The sequence below is a fragment of the Podarcis bocagei genome (assembly GCF_964188305.1).
Source record: "Podarcis bocagei genome assembly, chromosome: 8".
In the NCBI taxonomy this organism is placed as follows: Eukaryota; Metazoa; Chordata; class Lepidosauria; order Squamata; family Lacertidae; genus Podarcis; species Podarcis bocagei.
This window is the reverse complement of record NC_138133.1, coordinates 85,357,022-85,376,022: the sequence shown is the minus strand read 5'-3', so window position 1 is coordinate 85,376,022 and position 19,001 is coordinate 85,357,022. Positions and strand designations below refer to the sequence as shown.

Sequence of the window (19,001 nt, the reverse complement as noted above, 5' to 3'; positions counted from 1 at the left end):
GCTACCATAATTATATGCTCTATCCTTCTGTGTAACCTCTTCGTCACCTTTAGGACTCAGTTATACAGCTGCAAATATAACATTTTAAGTGTGTTTTATGTGCATTATGCAAATGGGACACTAGATGGCGATGGTGAGCTTATGGCAAATTCATAATGTATATTCCCCCCCCCCCAAAAAAAAACACAGCGTTTTTCTATATGTGCCTAGAGTCTACATTTGTGTCAGAACTGGATCCTGTCCATTTCTAACCATAACCAATAATTCTATCCAGAAGCAGCTGGCATGGGGGGTCGGTGGCAAAAAGTACCCTCCCAACAGTGGCTTTGCTGCCAATTACCTGGATTGTGTGGGGATGGTTGTGTGGCAAGTTCCCAACCCCCCCAGGTAGAAATAATGACACATGACACAATTATTAAAGTTAATGGGCTAAAAAAAGGCCACAACTTTATTGGTTACGGGTGATGAGCAGTATTGGCTTAGGCATTGATCCTAATTGACTATATCTGACTCCAGCACATCTGCTTGAAGTCCAGGAAGGGTTAACCACCAGTAGGGGGAGTCCTGCTGATGCACATCAACTAGGAGCTCCCCCAGGGTCACCGATCGGGAACGTGCCTTAGACCCTAACCTTCCTAGGCTTCGGACAGGGCCATGCCCCCCAGAATCCTTTAATGGACTACCCTTCAATGTGCGGGGCAGGTGATGGCGCTACCTCCCCTCTTTCCATCTACAGAACTATTCCAATGCCTAACCGCCAATACCCTGAAAGTTGTGACAATTTGCTACGAGGTAGGTGAAAACCAAGTGGCAGGTGCCAATTTGCCAAGTGGAAAAATTCCTACCAGGCCCCTCAATGGCAACCAACCGAGGTCCATAGCAAGGTCAAGGAACGAAAACCTTATAGGGCGGGGGGGGGGGGGACGGGACCGGAGCAGCTGGCGAGCACACAAAGAGGGAGATCCCCAGCTGTGTCCTGCCTTTAAGGGGCAGGCCACACCGCCGGAACGACCCGATTGGCCGGCCAGGAGGTGACGCAGCCGGGAATCCCCCAGTCGTGCAGGGGCTGGCCTCCCACCCCCTGAGCACGTGGAGGGGCCGTGAAGCCCGCAACCCCACCTCATCCCTAAGGCGGAAGTGGCTTTGCCAGCAAGGTCAGAGCACACTTGGGTGGAGTCCGTCTGACACCTGGCATTGCCACTCCCTTGCTGCACCATCACATTTTCCAGGCAAATGGCAAGGATACTGCCTTTGGAAGGATGGCTCTCTGCCCCTGCTCAACATTCCAGCTCAGGGGTCAGCAAACTTTTTCAGCAAGGGACCGGCCCACTGTCCCTCAAACCTTGTGGGGGGCCGGACTATATATTTATTTTATTTTTTTGGTGGGGGGAGAACGAATTCCTATGCCCCACAAATAACCCAGAGATGCATTTTAAATAAAAGCACACATTCTACTCATGTAAAAATACACTGATTCCTGGACCATCCGTGGGCCAGATTTAGAAGGCTATTGGGCCGGATCTGGCCCCCGGGCCTTAGTTTGCCTACCCATGTGTCAGCTGCTCCATGATGTCTGTTTATCTTCCTTCTCCTTAAACTCCATTGATGCATCTTCCTCCAGCACTGTATTTCAAGTTCTTTCCTCCTCCTTTTTTTCATATCCTTCATATGTTGCATTCATACAGAGCTATGCTTGCCATGTGTGTGTGTGTGTGTGTGTGTGTGTTGTAAATTAGGTTCATTTTCCAATGGTAAACTGTCAACTTGTGTTTCATATCCTTTCCCCTCTTAATTTCTGCCTTAGGTCTTTCATGGCACATCGTATTGCTCTCCAAATATTTAAAATGTGTGTATTTACTCCATTTGATCAATACCCTTATATTACAGTAGAGCTGCTGCCCTATAAATAGTTACCTGGTGCGAAGTTCCATTATGTTTGCTGGGACTTACTTTTGCATGAACATGTGTATTATTGTGGCTGTGCGTTAGCTTAAAGTGATTCATGGTTCAGTGGATCCCAGATTCAATCCCTGGAATCACAAATTCACTAAAAACTTTGGCTTGGAACACATGCCAGTGTGGTGTAGTGGTTAAGAGCGGTAGAATCGTAATTTGGTGAACGGGGTTCGCTTCCCCGCTCCTCCACATGCAGCTGCTGGGTGACCTTGGGTCAGTCACACTCCTCTGAAGTCTCTCAGCCCCACTCACCTCACAGTGTGTTTGTTGTGGTAGAGGAAGGGAAAGGAGAATGTTAGCTGCTTTGAGACTCCTTCGGGTAGTGATAAAGTGGGATATCAAATCCAAACTCTTCTTCTTCTTCTTCTTCTTCTTCTTCTTCATGCATCTGAATACCTTTTGAGTGTTGCCTCATTTGATTTCAGGGAATCCAAGGGAGTCCAGGCCAACCTGGTCTCATGGGACTCAGAGGAGAGAAGGTGAGGTGTTGTCTGTGTAAATCTTGCCTCTGAGATGTGCTTGCTTACATATCACATATCACATTCCTGTGACGTAATGTAGGACAAACTCAGAACTCCTGTCTTCAGGATGGATTTCACTATATTCCCAATGTTATAATCCTGATGCAGCCCTGGCCATACCCAATTCCTACTCACTTTCCCTGTCTCAGTTGGCCAGGTTGTACAAGGCTCTGCTGTTTACATGCCAACTTACGTTATGCTCAAGAAATGTCAGGAACTGGCGTGACAGCCTCACAGGCTGCAGAATGGCACATCAGAATTTTGACGATATATCAGATGCTCCCCCTCCCCATTTCCTATTTTCAAATCTAACAGAAAGAAAGAAGAAAGGAAAAGGTAACAATAATAGTAATCGTAATAATAACAATAATATTTATTGAATTTATATACCTGGGGGTCTCAGGGCAGTTCACAGAATAAAATCAAGATATAAGACCACGAAATATACGTCTTATACGTGGGGGCGTCTTATATGGTAAAAAGAAAAATACGGTAATTAATGCAGAATAGGAGGATGTGTAAACTGCCCTACAATCAAATCAGAGCAAATGCTCGATGAAGATCAAACAAAGCTTTGCCAGCGTCTTAACTTTGTAAACTGGATTGTTTTCCCTCCTCTCATTTGCTTTCTCATCTAGGGTGAAATAGGACCTCCAGGGAAGCCTGGCTCAGTGGTAAGAGCTGCTAACGTTTGATCTATGTTTTGTGGCAGTTGACAAAACAAGTTCTTGTGAATGGGTGCTCAGGATCTCGAGAAAGGCTAATATATGTTGGGCATTAATGCCTGAGCAGATCTTAGAAATGCTTTCTCATAGAATAGTTGGTGAACGATTTTCCTGAAGTTGAAATGTGAAGGACATGCCATACTGAAGAATTTTGTGGAAAGAGGCATGAAATCCTTGCCCGCTGTGAAATTTTCAGATTGGATGGTGGAAGGAAATACAGAGGGCCCTTGGGGAGTGAGGTAATTTTTGCAGTACTCTGTTGACTTACATTCCAATGATCTTACTGCAGCAGAGTTTTTACACTTTTTGTTGCCTGCTTGGCTGCATAACTCCATCCAGCTAGATCTCAGGGGGGATGCAGAGCTCAGCTAAGTTTCCCCACCTGTGGGATAGAGAGTAGGGCAGAAATCCAGACTCCTCTCCCTTGTGCTACATATTTATCTTCTTCTGTTTCAGGTGCAGATGGAAGGTCTGAAAGGAGAGCAGGTAAGGTCTTTCTAAATATTTTTGCACTGTCAATAAAATAATAATAACCAGAAATCCCAATTTTCAAGCATGATCGTGCTGACTAAATCAGTATGATAAAGTCAACCCAAACCGCAGAACCAATAAATCTGGGCTCAGTGGTTCAGAACCCTTTCCACTCTGAATAAACTGTATTTTGAATCATAGAGGATACCGGCAAGTTGTTTATCTTCCCCCTAATAGCTTTTATCCAAGGGTTGCAGTCATCCAGCCCACACAGTTGTTGCTAGTTCACAAAAACTCCGAAATGAAATTGCTTTGTCTGTTTTCATTACCCGAGGAGAGCAGAGAGTGGAGGAGGAGACACTCTTCAGTGAGGTTTGCTGTCGATGCACTGGAGTCGGTTTCAATTGTTGCTGCAAAGTTTATATTCTTCTGTTCCCTCTTTTTTTTGACCTACAGCGGTTCAGAGCCAGCAAAGCCAATAAAGGTGTACTCTGAAAAATAGTATAGTGGGTGAAATCTTTGGCAGGTTTACCTGGAAGTAAGACCCTTCTAAGGGAGGCAGGTGGCGCTGTGGTCTAAACCACTGAGCCCCTTGGGCTTGCCGATCAGAAGGTTGGTGGTTCGAATCCCTGCGGCGGGGTGAGCTCCCGTTGCTTGACCCCAGCTCCTACCAACCTAGCAGTTCGAAAGGACGTCAAAGTGCAAGTAGATAAATAGGTACTGCTCTGGCGGGAAGCTAAACGCTGCACTGCTCTGGTTTCATCAGAAGTAGCTTAGTCATGCTGGCCACATGACACGGAAAAACTGTCTGCGGACAAATGTTGGCTCCCTCGGCCAGTAAAGCAAGATGAGCACCACAACCCCAGAGTTGTTCACAACTGGACTTAACTGACAGGGGTCCTTTACCTTTACCTTTAAGACCCTTCTAGGATCAGATTGTATGTTATGATGATGATGATGATGATGATGATGATGATGATAATAATAATAATAATAATAATAATAATAATAATAATAATAATAATAATAGCAACAACAATTTATTTATACCCTGCCCATCTCTGGGCAGCTTTAAACAAAATATTAAAATACAGTAACACATCATACATTAAAAGCTTCCCTAAACACCTTCAAATGTGAGAGAAACAAATGCTGGTCCACCATTCCTTAGCAACTTTTCAGAAACGTGACCAATTTAAATTATGGGGAGTCACCCCTTTGTTTAAACAAACAACTACTTTCCAGCATACAAATCTCTTAGTACAGCTTTAGCACAGGAATGAGGAAACTGTGGTCCTCCACTTGTGGTCAGGCTCCAATTCTCATCAGCCCCAGTCATCACAGCCAATGGTCAGGGATGATGGAGCTGCCATTCAGAGGTAGGGGTGAGCCACTATGCTAGCTTCCTGTGGCAAGTGGGTCACTGCTGCTTTCCAGGAGGGAGAGGGAAAGGAGAAGGTGTCTGGAAGGTTGGCATAGGCTAAATGCACCACCAGCAGTGCCATATAGGCTCTGTCAGTGTGTTTGCACAACAACAACCTCCCCATCGCTTAGTCCCTCCCCTTCTCCTTCCTGGTAAGCAAATGCCACCTACCTGTCAGGAAGGCAGCACAACAGCTCTGCCCCATCCAGTGAACCAATTATTCCATGCACCATCACAAGCAGCTGAGATGGAAGGAACGGAAAGTCTTCATGTTTGTTCAGCCTCGGGTTTTGGCAAATCTCCAAAGGCAGATAATCTGTTCCTATCGAACAGCCTCCAAAACACTGAAATGCATGTTTGCATCAAGTAGACTTCACATGTAGATTTAAACTCATAAATTGATAAGAGGATTGATAAAGGAAAAGGAGTACAGGAGAGGATGCAAAGGGGGGCAGAGAGATACATCTTGTACATATCTATCTGCATCCAGTGTGGTGTAGTGGTTAAGAGCGGTAGACTAGTAATCTGGTGAACCAGATTTGATTCCCTGCTCCTCCACATGCAGCTGCTGGGTGACTTTGGGCTAGTCACATTTCTTTGAAGTCTCTCAGCCCCACTCACCTCACAGAATGTTTGTTGTGGGGGAGGAAGGGAAAGGAGACTGTTAGCTGCTTTGAGACTCCTTTGGGTAGTGATAAAGCAGGATATCAAATCCAAACTCCTCCTCCTCCTCCTCTTCTTCTTCTTCAGGTAGGTAGCCGTGTTGGTCTGACGCAGTTGAAATATATATAAAAATTAAAAAAATAATGTCCAGTAGCACCTTAGAGACAAACTAAGTATGTTCTTGTTATTATTATTATTTATTTTTTTATAGCTATCTGCAGTTTGGCATCTTTATAACTTTTTGCAATAAGTTTTTTAATGTAGGCAGCTGTCCACAGTTGAGCTTCCTCAATTCCCTTGCTCAGATCAATACGATACACTGCTGAAGTAATTCATTTTAGATGCAACATAAAGTAATTTTTTAACCTTCTAATTTTGATTTGTTTACAGGGAGCTCCTGGCCCACGAGGTTCAATAGGCCCTCCTGGAACTCCGGGTATCCCAGTAAGTAATTTGCAACCTTCCCACTCTGAGTTGCTCATTTGTTCGTATTTTTAAATGTCTTGTGCAGTGATGGATTATGCTGAGTCCTGAATAAGCTCAGGTCTGGTTTGTTGGTTTGATTCTCAAACTAGGGTGTGAGAGGTCTTTGGTCCAAACCATGGACGAGCCCTGGATAAGATGGCGATATCGTTAATGTGAGATGTTTGTTGACCCTGAAGCATGGTTCTTGCTTCAGATGCAAAGATCCGAAGTTCCAGACAAGCCCATGCAACCAATACAAAAGACTCCAGGAGCATGGAAATTGTCCTTAAATTTCAAAGGAAGATATGCTCCTTTGACTTTCAGCCCACTTGGGATGCATGCTTCAGAGCTCTAACCTGAGATTCAGTGCAGGGAAAATCTCTGCATCTGCACAGAGGCAGTTTCCCTTGCCTTCAGGGACAGAGGACAACAGACAAAGCTAAATATATGAACTAAAGAACCAAGCCATGTTCCAAAATTGTGACACCAGTTCCCGAGATACCTTGCAGATCACTAACATAGCAGTAAACACTAACACCAGTAAAAGGAGGTGGAAGGGAATGGAAAACACAAGAAGTCCCAACAGTGGAGGAATGGCAGATGAAGATGATGGTCTTTTGGGAGCTAGCTGACCTGACCGGAAGAGTCCGTGACCAGAAGGAGGAGGAGTACCAGGAAGAACGGATGAAATTTAAAGAATATTTAATTAAATATGTTAAGATAATTTAAATAGCAATACTTGCAAATACCAGATTGGCTTAGGATTTAGACATGTGGTTTTATATAATAATATGTTTAATGTTTATATGGAAAGTAAGAAAGAAGTTAATTGACTAAGTAAATTTTATGAGAAATTAGTTTTGGAAAACTGTTACAATGATATACAGTGAAATTCAGCCAGGGGGATTTGAGGAAGTCACCTAACAATGTTAATAATAGTGGAATAATTACAGTTAGGATTTATGTGTGTTTGTTTGTTTGTTTATAAATTTGGAAAATCAATTTAAAAAAACTGAATAAAAAGGAGGTGGAAGGGAAGCACAATGAGCACATGTTGAATGTGGAAACTGGTAATTTGCTGGTGCATTTCTTCCCTCTTCAATTTGATCACTTTGTTTAAATATTTTGTTTTTGCTGTTTGTAGGGCCCTCCAGGACCAGAAGGCAAACTAGGACCTGCTGGCTTACAAGGTCAAAGGGTGGGCAATGCTTCTACTTATTCATGCTCCAACTTGTTAGCACGGGGGAAATGCCTAAATTGTTTGTTAGTGTTTAATAGACTACTGTCAATGATTCTCACTGCCCTCCCTATTTCTATTCGCCCAAAAAGGGGGGGAAAGTGTGGGGGAATCAGTTATACACATGTTGTTATGTAGACTCTTGTAATCAAAAGTCCAATCTTGACGGAGAGCAAAGTCCCATTTTGAGCATTAAAGCCTTTGTTTCTGTCTGTGCAGAGAAGGTGACCAGGATGAACAAGCATTCCTTATAAGGAACAGCTGAGGGAGTTGAGCCTATATGAAGGGCTCCCAATGTTATTAAATTCATGATTCCTGTTTACTTAGCTTTTACTTAGCTTAGATTTTGGAAATGTTTCAGTGGACTTGGATGCAAACTGGCAGGAGCATGGAACATGGGGGAAGAGCCTGAGCGGGGGGAAGGATCTTGCAAAAGAGAAAGCTTTGCTGATCTAAGATGTGGGCTTGAAAAGGAAATGTCTGCATCCATAAAGGGAATGAGTTTTCCCTCGATTCTCTTCTTTTATTGGCAGCTATTAGGAAGCAGAACTTACCGCATTCAACAAATGAGCACACAGTTCTGTGATTTAGATGTCATTCCCATTAATGGCAGCTCCTCTCACAAGATTTGCAGTCTTGAGTCATTAAAAGGCAGCATTCCATCAATGGGCCTCTGACATAACAGAATTCACTTGTCTTAAGAGCCCCCTATGACTTATTTTGCCATTAAGTGTAATGTCTTCTGATCTGTGTATTATCCAACACACTGTCAGAAGAGGAGTTTCTATTGAAAGATGAGACCTTGACAGATTAGAGAACTGGGCCAAAACAAACAAGATGAATTTTAACAGGGAGAAATGTAAAGTATTGCACTTGGGCAAAAAAAAATGAGAGGCACAAATACAAGATGGGTGACACCTGGCTTGAGAGCAGTACATGTGAAAAGGATCTAGGAGTCTTGGTTGACCACAAACTTGACATGAGCCAACAGTGTGACGTGGCAGCTAAAAAAGCCAATGCAATTCTGGGCTGCATCAATAGGAGTATAGCATCTAGATCAAGGGAAGTAATAGTGCCACTGTATTCTGCTCTGGTCAGACCTCACCTGGAGTACTGTGTCCAGTTCTGGGCACCACAATTCAAGAAGGCCACTGACAAACTGGAACGTGTCCAGAGGAGGGCAACCAAAATGGTCAAAGGCCTGGAAACGATGCCTTATGAGGAACGGCTAAGGGAGCTGGGCATGTTTAGCCTGGAGAAGAGGAGGTTAAGGGGTGATATGATAGCCATGTTCAAATATATAAAAGGATGTCACATAGAGGAGGGAGAAAGGTTGTTTTCTGCTGCTCCAGAGAAGCGGACACGGAGCAATGGATCCAAACTTCAAGAAAGAAGATTCCACCTAAACATTAGGAAGAACTTCCTGACAGTAAGAGCTGTTTGACAGTGGAATTTGCTGCCAAGGAGTGTGGTGGAGTCTCCTTTTTTGGAGGTCTTTAAGCAGAGGCTTGACAACCATATGTCAGGAGTGCTCTGATGGTGTTTCCTGCTTGGCAGGGGGTTGGACTCGATGGCCCTTGTGGTCTGTTCCAACTCTATGATTCTATGATTCTATGATTCTATGAGACATGGGGGAGCCAGCTTCTGTTTTAAATGTCATCAACTGTGAACAATGCTCAGCAATGCTCAGCAATGTTCAGCAATGCTCAGCAATGCTCAGCACTGTTGTAACCAGGTACATCAATGGTACCTGCATCTAGACCTAGTTGCTTGAGCACATTTATGGCACTGCGACATCACACACTGGGCTTGCTGCTGGGGACTCATCACAGCCCTTCACTGATGCCTATCCTGGGCCCTTACGAAACCAAATGTTTCCCAAACCTCATTCCTATTGGGAAGCTGCGTTTGAGAGGCACCATTTACAACCCCCAGAATGCCCCTAATGTAATGCTGCCCCTGGGCATTGTGGGGAATTTAAATGGTGTTCCACCCAAATGGTCCTTTCACTAAGTCCTATCACTTTCATTTCCAACTAAGAACCTCACTGAAGCTGCCACTTTAATTGCCCACATTTCTCAAAGGTGATGCTGCGTCAGGGCATTGTGGGAAGTTTCAATAGTGGATTGTTGCTGCCCACTACTGTTGAGTAATCCCATTAGGAAGGCAGAGTTACCACAACAGAGCAATTTCCTGATGGCCCCCTCAAACCTACAGCTGGCCTTCCTTGAGTGAGAAGCTGGAAGAGGTGAAAGCTACAATCTGGAGTGCAGCAGGGAGAAAAACATTGCTATATTTACCACCCAAATAGAGAAGACATATGATGTGGGGAGCCACCTGAAATTATGGAAGTCCCCTGTGTGCTGGAAAATCTGAGCTTCTACATGGCAGAGACTGTCATGGTTGGAGGCAGCGATTCTTCTAAATACTGGCTGATGGAAATCAAAGGAGGGGAGAGGGCTCGGGTCCTACTTATGGGTTCCCCACGGGCATCTGGGTGGCCACTTTGAGAACCAGGATGCTGAACTGATCCAACAGGCTCTTCTCGCATTCTTATGAATAGAATCATCATCCCCACTTCACACAATTGTCCTCTGACTCATGGAGAGCAAGAATGTCAACAAGGGTAGCAGAGCTGGCAGGCTAATTCCCATCTCCCCAGCGTGATTATTCCAATGCACATCAGAACACCTAATTGGGGCTCTGGAGAATATAGCAGTTGCATTGATTTTTTTTTACATGGAAATTTTCATTTCTTGTAGCAATTATCAGGGCCTGGTATAATGTTGGTTCTTTCCAAAGATTCATTCCTAGTATAATGGAAGTTTGTCAGTGCACTCATCTGTCAGATATTAGTGGGAGTCATCTACCTGTTGCATCAACCCTGAGCTTTGCGCTTTGGGAATAAAACTTGGCAGAGCAGTCCATCTGGTCCTGGCTGTCAATCTTCAGTATTTTCTTCTAGAAGCATTCACTCTCAGAGACCTAGATATTCAAGGATGGCAATTTTGCTATTTAAATAGGAGGAATTGGCCTGTTTACAGAATGGCCCTTCGTTAGGGATCATCAGGTTCAGAATAACCCAGCTCTCCTTGCTCCTTACTCAACCACAATAGCAAAATAGGAAGCTTATCCATTTGGCTCAATATTGTCAACATCGACCAGCAGCTCTCCAGTTCTTGAGACAGGTCTCTTCCAGTCCCAAATGGAGATGCTGAGGATCAAACCTGAGAACTTTTGCAGGCAAAAGTGCTGTGGATCTGAGACACAGCCTTCCCCATTATTGTTTGCTAACCTACAGTACTGTGCGGTCAATGGACTAGGCTAGACCCACAAATGTTCCCCCGGGACCTTCCCAAAGCCCGGGAAGCTTCTGCCTGGCTTAAGGAGGGAGGCACAATGCTCATGAATGACATCAGGACATCAGAAATCATATGCATGATGTCGCCCCCCCCTCACCAATCACCTTCACAGGGTGGTGCCTCTGGTCCTAACTGTTCCCCTATGAAAAATTTCACCGCGCGTCACTGCTAACCTTCTGCAGCTAAAGTAGATGGATTTAGACACACATGCAGACATGGCCTTAGGGTGTAGACATGTGTCCAAAATCAGCCAGGTACAGTCTTACCCAGAAGCCACTTTTCTCTGTTTTTACAGTGAGGGCACAAGTAAGCACATAGCAAGATGGCGACCCTGATAATAGATGACTTTAGGGGACTTACTCCAGATTCTTAGAACTGTCAAAACACTATCCGATTCAGTCCAAGTTTCTGCCATCTGGTTAAGAGTTTTCCTATGTGGAATTCATCTTTGGGAGAATGCAACAGTTTGGGCCTCCCCTATATTCACAGCGTCACATAATTTATACATACCAAGCTGCACCAAAATTTTTAATTAGTGTTCCTAACTCTCTGGGATCTAAATGTAAATTCACTTTTCTCCTGGCACGATTCCATCCTGCTTTAATAATGGGAATTGTATGAGGTTACCAAGAAGGAAATAATTTAATGAACCCCAAGATAATAAATCCTCATTTAGAAATGAGATGAGACCATCCCTCATAGATTTTGAATCTATACCTGAATGATAAAGTGATTTATTTATTTTATCCCCTTTGCTGCTCCCCACTTCCAAAGCAAAAGGATAGCAGGTAAAATGGCTTGTAAAGAGAGCGGTGCAAAATTCCTTTTCAGAAGGAATATATAATTATTTCCCAAGTTGACACTGCTCATTTGGAAAGGTAAGCTGTGCAAAATTGCCTCAGACACAAATCCAGCAAAAGAACACAGATGGGGACGCTCCATGGGCTTGCCAGAAAGTTATTTTCTGATCATCTAATTCCCCCAAACTGGCAATTAGATTTTGCGATGGCTGAAACATAAATCTTGAGGAATGAGCTGCTGTGAATGCACTCTCTCGGTGAGCTTTCATTAGCTGCCTTGTTCCATTAGCCGCAAGAAAACACAGAAGAACATCTCTTGGACCCAGGGCTGGATTAACTGCTAAAGGCAGAAAATTCTGAAGTGCACCGCTGGTTTACTGTATCCAAGGCTCCATGCACATCATTTTGCTATCACAGAAGGACTTCTGTTTCCTCTCCTTCACCCACATGCTTCCGTATTAGTATTAGTATTAGTATTAGTATTAGTATTAGTATTAGTATTAGTATTAACAATAATTTATTTATACCCCACCCATCTGGCTGGGTTTCCCCAGCCACTCTGAGTGGCTTCCAACAAAATATTAAAATACAATAGTCTATTAAACATTAAAAGCTTCCCTAAACAGGGCTGCCTTCAGATGTCTTCTAAAAGTCTGGTAGTTGTTTTTCTCTTTGACATCTGGTGGGAGGGCGTTCCACAGGGTGGGTGCCACTACTAAGAAGGCCCTCTGCCTGGTTCCCTGTAACCTCACTTCTCGCAATGAGGGAACCGCCAAAAGGCCCTCGGCACTGGACCTCAGCGTCCGGGCAGAACGATGGGGGTGGAGACGCTCCTTCAGGTATACTGGACCGAGGCCATTTAGGGCTTTAAAGGTCAGCACCAACACTTTGAATTGTGCTCAGAAATGTGCTCTGGAGGGTTCCCCATCTTGAGGATGCATGGGGGGGGGGCTGGATAAGTCAGGGACAGGTAAAGAAGCTTCCTTGTGCGCCCAGAAGTCCCCACATATCCTCATCCCCTTCGTCCTTCCCATGATGCTTACTGACTTTTGGCAGGGGGCAGGGTACTTAAAATATTTCCTAACCTGCCAAGGGTATAAAAATCATTGAACAATTCAACACTCTAATGAGAGAAAGAAGCAAAATCCCTGCAACCAATAAAACAGAGTAAGCAGCAGCAAAATCGGCAACTAATCGACTTTTGGAAGAACTGTTTTAATCGCCCCATATAAAAGTAAACATAGGTAATTATGGGATGTCTTTGAAACCTTCATGGCAACAGTCGTAAAGGGCCTGTTGATGTTTTTGTGTCATGAATGAGGACATTTTGTTAGATTCACATTTTGATGTGAGCATTTTGTGAAAGTAGTCTCAGTTGTGATTCTTGAACTGGTCTTTGACCATAATAATAAATTTGTTGTTGTTGTTTAGTTGTTTAGTCATGTCCAGCTCTTCGTGACCCCATGGACCAGAGCACGCCAGGCATTCCTGTCTTCCACTGCCTCCCGCAGTTTGGTCAAACTCATGCTAGTAGCTTTGAGAACACTGTCCAACCATCTCGTCCTCTGTCGTCCCCTTCTCCTTGTGCCCTCCATCTTTCCCAGCACCGGGGTCTTTTCCAGGGAGTCTTCTCTTCTCATGAGGTGGCCAAAGTATTGGAGCCTCAGCTTCACGATCTGTCCTTCCAGTGAGCACTCAGGGCTGATTTTCTTAAGAATGGATAGGTTTGATCTTCTTGCAGTCCATGGGACTCTCAAGAGTCTCCTCCAGCACCATAATTCAAAAGCATCAATTCTTCAGCGATCAGCCTTCTTTATGGTCCAGCTCTCACTTCACATATTGATGTGAGCGTACCTGATTCAAACTTCCTGAACTGAATGTACAGAAACAGCTATCCTTCATAATTCAGACATGTCCAAATTTTGCAATGTAGTTTGGCATCTGGTTGGCTGGTGTGAGAACAGGATGTTGGTCAGCTCAATTTCGGCAGGCTCCTTTTGCGTTCTGTAAATGTCTGGTTGATGGTCTGAGTTTAACAAAGAGTAGAACTATAATTGCCAGGAAAGGTAAGTCATATTTGTTTCAAAAACAACATATATTTCTGACTGTCAGGTTGCCTCCTGTTTATTTAAAGGCTACATTCGCAGGCTCCGAGTAGCACGACATAATTGCCAGCTTTGTCTATCTTGCTCTCAGGCAGGATGTCATTTTGTACTGTGTTACATCTACAGGTATAATTTTTCCTGGGGAGTCTCTTCAGTTGCATTCTAGAAAGAGATCGTTTATATAATCTGGCAGATCTATGTATCTTTATTATTATTTGTTAAGCTCTCCCCAGGATTGGGATTTGTGATAGAGAGCTATTGTTGCTGCCTGCTTTTCGAGGGCAATCAGATGTTCTGTTCAGGGCATTCTCTTGTTCTTCCCAAAAATGCACAGAAGGTTAAGAAATTAAAAACATAAAAAGAGCCTGCTGAATTAGGTCAATTGGCCCATCTAGCTCAGCATAGAATCATAGAGTTGGAAGGAACCCTGAGGAACATTGAGTTCAACCCCCTGTAATGCAGGAATATGCAGCTGTCCCAAACAAGGAATCGAACTTGCAATTTGGCATTATCAGCACCACGCCCTAACCCAGTGATTCTCAACCTGTAGGTCCCCAGATGTTGTTGGACTACAACTCCCATCATCCCTGAGCTCTGGCCTTGCTAGCTAGGGGTGATGGGAGTTGTAGTTCAACAACATCTGGGGACCCACAGGTTGAGAAAGGCTGCCCTAACCAAATGAGCTAGCATCATCCTGTTCTCACACCGCCCAACCACATTCCTTTAGGAAGCTCCCAGGTAGGACATGAGCTCAACAGCCATCTTGCCTGATGTGATTCTCAGCAACTGGAAGTCCCGGAATACCGGCTCTGACCATGGAAGTAGAACATAGCTATAGTATCTGCTGATAGCCTTGTCCTCCGTGAAAAGAGAAAGGTTCAGCAAGAAGAAGGTGTAGACTGGTGACAATCAAAGTCTGCTCCAGAGGGTCCTCTTAGACTTCTGCTTTGTTTATGGGACAGAAATTCCCTACCCTTTCCCCCGTGTAGCCCACACCATGGAAATTCAAAATATGTGCCAGTGCAGATTGTGAGAGTCCATGAGAAAAGGAAAGGGAAGTCCCATAGCGTTAGCAGGACTCCCCGTTTTAAATGCTTGCAATTTAAAACACAAGTATTTTGTGTGTGGACTTTTGGTGCATTCTTTCCAAAGTCCCGCAGAACCTGGACAGAAATGGCCTTTGACTGAGCACCAACGAGGCTGAAACAGGATGGAAACAGCTGCTCGGCCTGTCTCTGTGTTATAGATTATGTGTGTGTTCAGTGCCCGATTTTGTAGTCATTTTAACGTTGCCATTTTTGAAGTTGGTGTAATTTTTGTGTGAATCACCTCGGGGACCATCGTGGGGGCAAATGGGCTCTGTCAGAGTGGCATACTATCTATGGTATCTGTCTGTCTGTCTGTCCATCTGTCTCATGAACCTCAGGAACACAAGATGTCTTAGTACCATAGAAACTGAAGACGGAACAAGTTCATGCTCCCCCCCCCCCGAGACAGAGTAATCAAACCAAGAACTGGGCTTGTGTGTCATCTCTGGATGTGGTTAGTAACTTTTTAAAAATTCTGTTTCATTTTCAGGGTAAGAAGGGTGATGTTGGTGTTCCAGGAGTTGATGGATTGCCTGGACCTCCGGTAACTAAATGGCATAAATTATACACTTATTTTCAAAAGACCTGACTTTTCATTTAGCATTCAAGGAGAGCCAGCAAACCCATGCTCTCGGGAGTTACATTTATAATATATATCTTATAGCTAGCCTTGCTATGCTAGTTATTGGGGCAGAAAATGCTGATAAAGCGTTCAATTTAGCATTCACCCATTCTAGCTTGCAATTTGCTGTTAATTCAGAGTGCACAGAACTCAAAGCCAAGGTATGGTAACTGGAAAGCTCCTTTGTTTTCCCTCTTTCCAAGCCAGCATTGGAGTATGAAAGGTATACTGACCTTTTCCTACCCCATGCTCACCCTAGTTTATGCACATCTCCCTTTCCCCAAAACATTCAAAGAAATTTCAATGGAAGCCAGACCATCTAACGTGAAAATGAAATAAATTTGTAGTTGGAAAGGCGTACATCACTGAAGTCCATTAATAAGCGATTCGACCTGGTGCTGCCTCTCAAATGTACTTTCCCCTTCAAGCTTGCTCCTACCTGCCATGTAATATTATGTAGAAGCACCATAAAGACAAGTTCCCACTTAGTGGCGATGTTAGTGTGTTGCTGTAGCAACAACCAAGCATCCTCTGGCAGCTTAAAGATGAAGGCTGGACTCATAAGAGTACTTACCTGGAAGCAAGGCCCATGAACTGTGATTCCTGCAGGAGGTTCGACCAGAGAAAAATTTGGGTCCCTGTCCAACTCTACAATTCTATGCTTCTACGATGTTTTGAACTCAGTGGGTCTTACTTCTGATTAGCCTCCCAGAAGATTGTACTTTAGCATGTAGGTGGTGCCATAAGGTTTCATAAGCCAGAGAATGTGATGAAGTGAACTTTCTGGACCATAAGAGTTTATGCTGCCATAAAAGCATAATCTTTAAGGTTCCTCAAGACTCTTTACTGTTTTTCCTATAAGGAGAGTTCATCAAAATAAGAACAAAAAACAAAAGGAGTGGGGAAAGCTTACAATTCATGATGTAGAAAAATGCTTGAACATTGTTTGTGCATGTTGTTTGTGTTTAAATATGTATATATGATGATGATTTGATTCAGGTCAAAGCGCTGGAAAGCAACAAAAATGAAAATAAAAGCTTTTCAGCACGAGGCGAAGAAATCACAAACTTCTACCCTTCCATTAAGTCACAAATTTAAACAAATGGCTCCTTGCCTTTTTGCCGAAACTTGCTCTGCTCTCCAGAGGGAACTGCTATGTAGAAATACAGTCATGTTCCACATACTGATAGCCTCTGGGCACTTCTGGGTACTCTTGTTTTGTTTTTTGTTTAGTAGAGAAAGCTATTTATTTTCAGAAATAATGTTGGCCCATGGCTCATGAGGCCACCTTGCTTAATAATCTGGGACTTGGCTCAGTTGTGGTATTGTGAAGCAAACACTTAAGATGATTAAAAAGGCAAAGGAGTCAGCTGCACTGGGCTGTTGCTGTGTAATGGCCGAGTATTTAGCATTTTGCTGTAATTTTCCAGCTATTATATTAGTGTCCAAGGCCAGTTTTGAGCAGACAATAGCTATTGTGCTTGCCGTGGTTTCCCATTAGCATAAGCGTCCAAGGACCTCACACATTTAGCACTGTTGCTTCAGTTCAAATTCCCTTGTGAGTGTGTGTGTGTGTGTGTGTGTGTGTGTGTGTGTGTGTAAAGGAAGATTTGCATTTTAGGCCAACATGCTTTATGGGGATTAAAGGGACCTTTTTAAAAAAGAAGAAGTTTGCTGCTGATTTACCTTCTGGTCCTATGCATGTTTACTTAGAAGTAAGCTTCTGAAGTCTTCAGGTCTTTTTCTTCTTCTCCTTCTCCTCTTCTTCCTCTTCCTCTTCCTCTTATTAGTATTAATCCACAAATCTGAGGTCCCACAGCAAGTTGCAACAACTAAAATACAATATTTCAAAGAGTTTTAAACAACTTCCAATCCCAGAAATGAGGTGTGTCCTAAAAATATACATCTCAAGTGTCAAAAGCGAGAGTCAAGAGGTTAATGGGGGGAAAGCCCCATCTGAGTGACTAAGACTATCTTCTGGGTGTGTATGGTTGCGCTGTAAGATTATTTTGGGACCTAATGGGACTTCCTGTCCTGTTTCCTTTTCCTTTCCCTCTATTATTCCTAGTGAAAGGTTTTGTGTAAATGGATGGCGCCTCCATAAGTGTAGCACAAATGCCTTTTGACATTTACAGCATGCCAACATTCTGCAGGTGCAATTTAATATATTTGCTTGAGCCTCCATGGAATTGTGTGCCATCTGTCCTATATTTTATTATAATTTTCCATCAAGTTGTTCTCTTTGTCCTTTGCCTACCCTTTTCCAATGTATAACCCCATATTCCAACCAGAGTTTCTTTACTGAAGTCAGCAGACTGTTTAATACAATATGTGTTCATTTTATCAACCCTACCTATTTTGGAAACCATTCCTTTCTTTGCCTGTGTTGACAATTCTTAAAATCCAGCTTCTTTCCTTAATCTGTTTCCAGTTAGCAGTCTTTCTATGCAGACCCACAGCTGAAACTATCTTATATGACCAATTTTCTAACCAACTCCTGTCATGAACAAATACAGTCACTTTAGAACCAGGGTTATATCCAGCAGAGTTCTACTCAGAAGACATGTACTGAAATGAATTGACCTAAGTTCACCATTCCCTTTAATGTCAAGAGCTCTAATTCGAGTACAACTAACACTGCATGCAACCCATTATGAAATACTTGCACTATTCCAAATTGCTCCCATTCTTTTCATATATTAATTCCCATTGGCTTTCCTGGCAAAACCCAATACCTAGGGAGGAATTCAATACCACCCTAATTTAGAGTTCTTCAGTGGTGTACTAGTTACACTGGTGAGATGGTTTGCACAAGGCAAGGCAGCAAAAAGCTAGCATGGTTCTTGTGGCTGGTTGCACACAACATATTTTTGCAGTCCTATTACTTCCTGATGTACAAGCTGTTTCTCAAGAATTTTCCACTAGCACATCTGTTGCACGGGATCTCATAATTCCATCCTTACACTAGCACAACAGCTGGGAGCCAGGGAACATAGGATCTGGGACCTTACATCCTAAGAGGACAGGAATTTCCTCTGTTTGATGCATATTTGTTTCAATAAGGTTTGCTCAGATGAAGAGAATTCAAATATAATGGCTTATTCCAGATTCCCATTATTGCTTATTGTTCTGTATTTTTTTTTTTTTTTTTTGCAAATGTAAGGGTCTTTCCAACAGTTGGCTTAACAAATGCATAATTGCTGCTCTGGTGGCAGTAGGGAACTGGAGAAATCTTGCTAGATTGACTGAAACCAGGAGTATAACATGATGACTTAGGGAATCTCAGTTGATTAATCTAATGAGTGGTGATCAAAAGGATTTGTAGCTCAATGGTACAGCATCCATTGTCCTTGCAGAAGGTCTTAGGCTTGATCCTTGGCATCTCCAGGTAGGGCCTGGAGTGGTGTAGTGGTTAAGAGCGGTGGACTCGTAATCTGGTGAATCGGGTTCGCTTCCCCACTCCTCCATCTGCAGCTGCTGGGTGACCTTGGGCCAGTCACACTTCTTTGAAGTCTCTCAGCCCCACTCACCTCACAGAGTGTTTATTGTGGGGGAGGAAGGGA

General features: G+C 43.5%; 1 protein-coding gene across 1 annotated transcript in view; it reads left to right on the top strand.

Annotated features, from left to right (window-relative positions):
• COL22A1 (collagen type XXII alpha 1 chain) overlaps window positions 1–19,001 on the top strand; it is a 194,095-nt gene that overhangs the window by 110,138 nt on the left and 64,956 nt on the right. Inside the window, exons 19-24 of the mRNA XM_081204329.1 lie at window positions 2,382–2,435; window positions 3,116–3,151; window positions 3,659–3,688; window positions 6,150–6,203; window positions 7,369–7,422; window positions 15,307–15,360. Coding sequence (XP_081060455.1) covers window positions 2,382–2,435; window positions 3,116–3,151; window positions 3,659–3,688; window positions 6,150–6,203; window positions 7,369–7,422; window positions 15,307–15,360 — 282 coding nt within the window. The remainder of the gene's footprint in view (window positions 1–2,381; window positions 2,436–3,115; window positions 3,152–3,658; window positions 3,689–6,149; window positions 6,204–7,368; window positions 7,423–15,306; window positions 15,361–19,001) is intronic.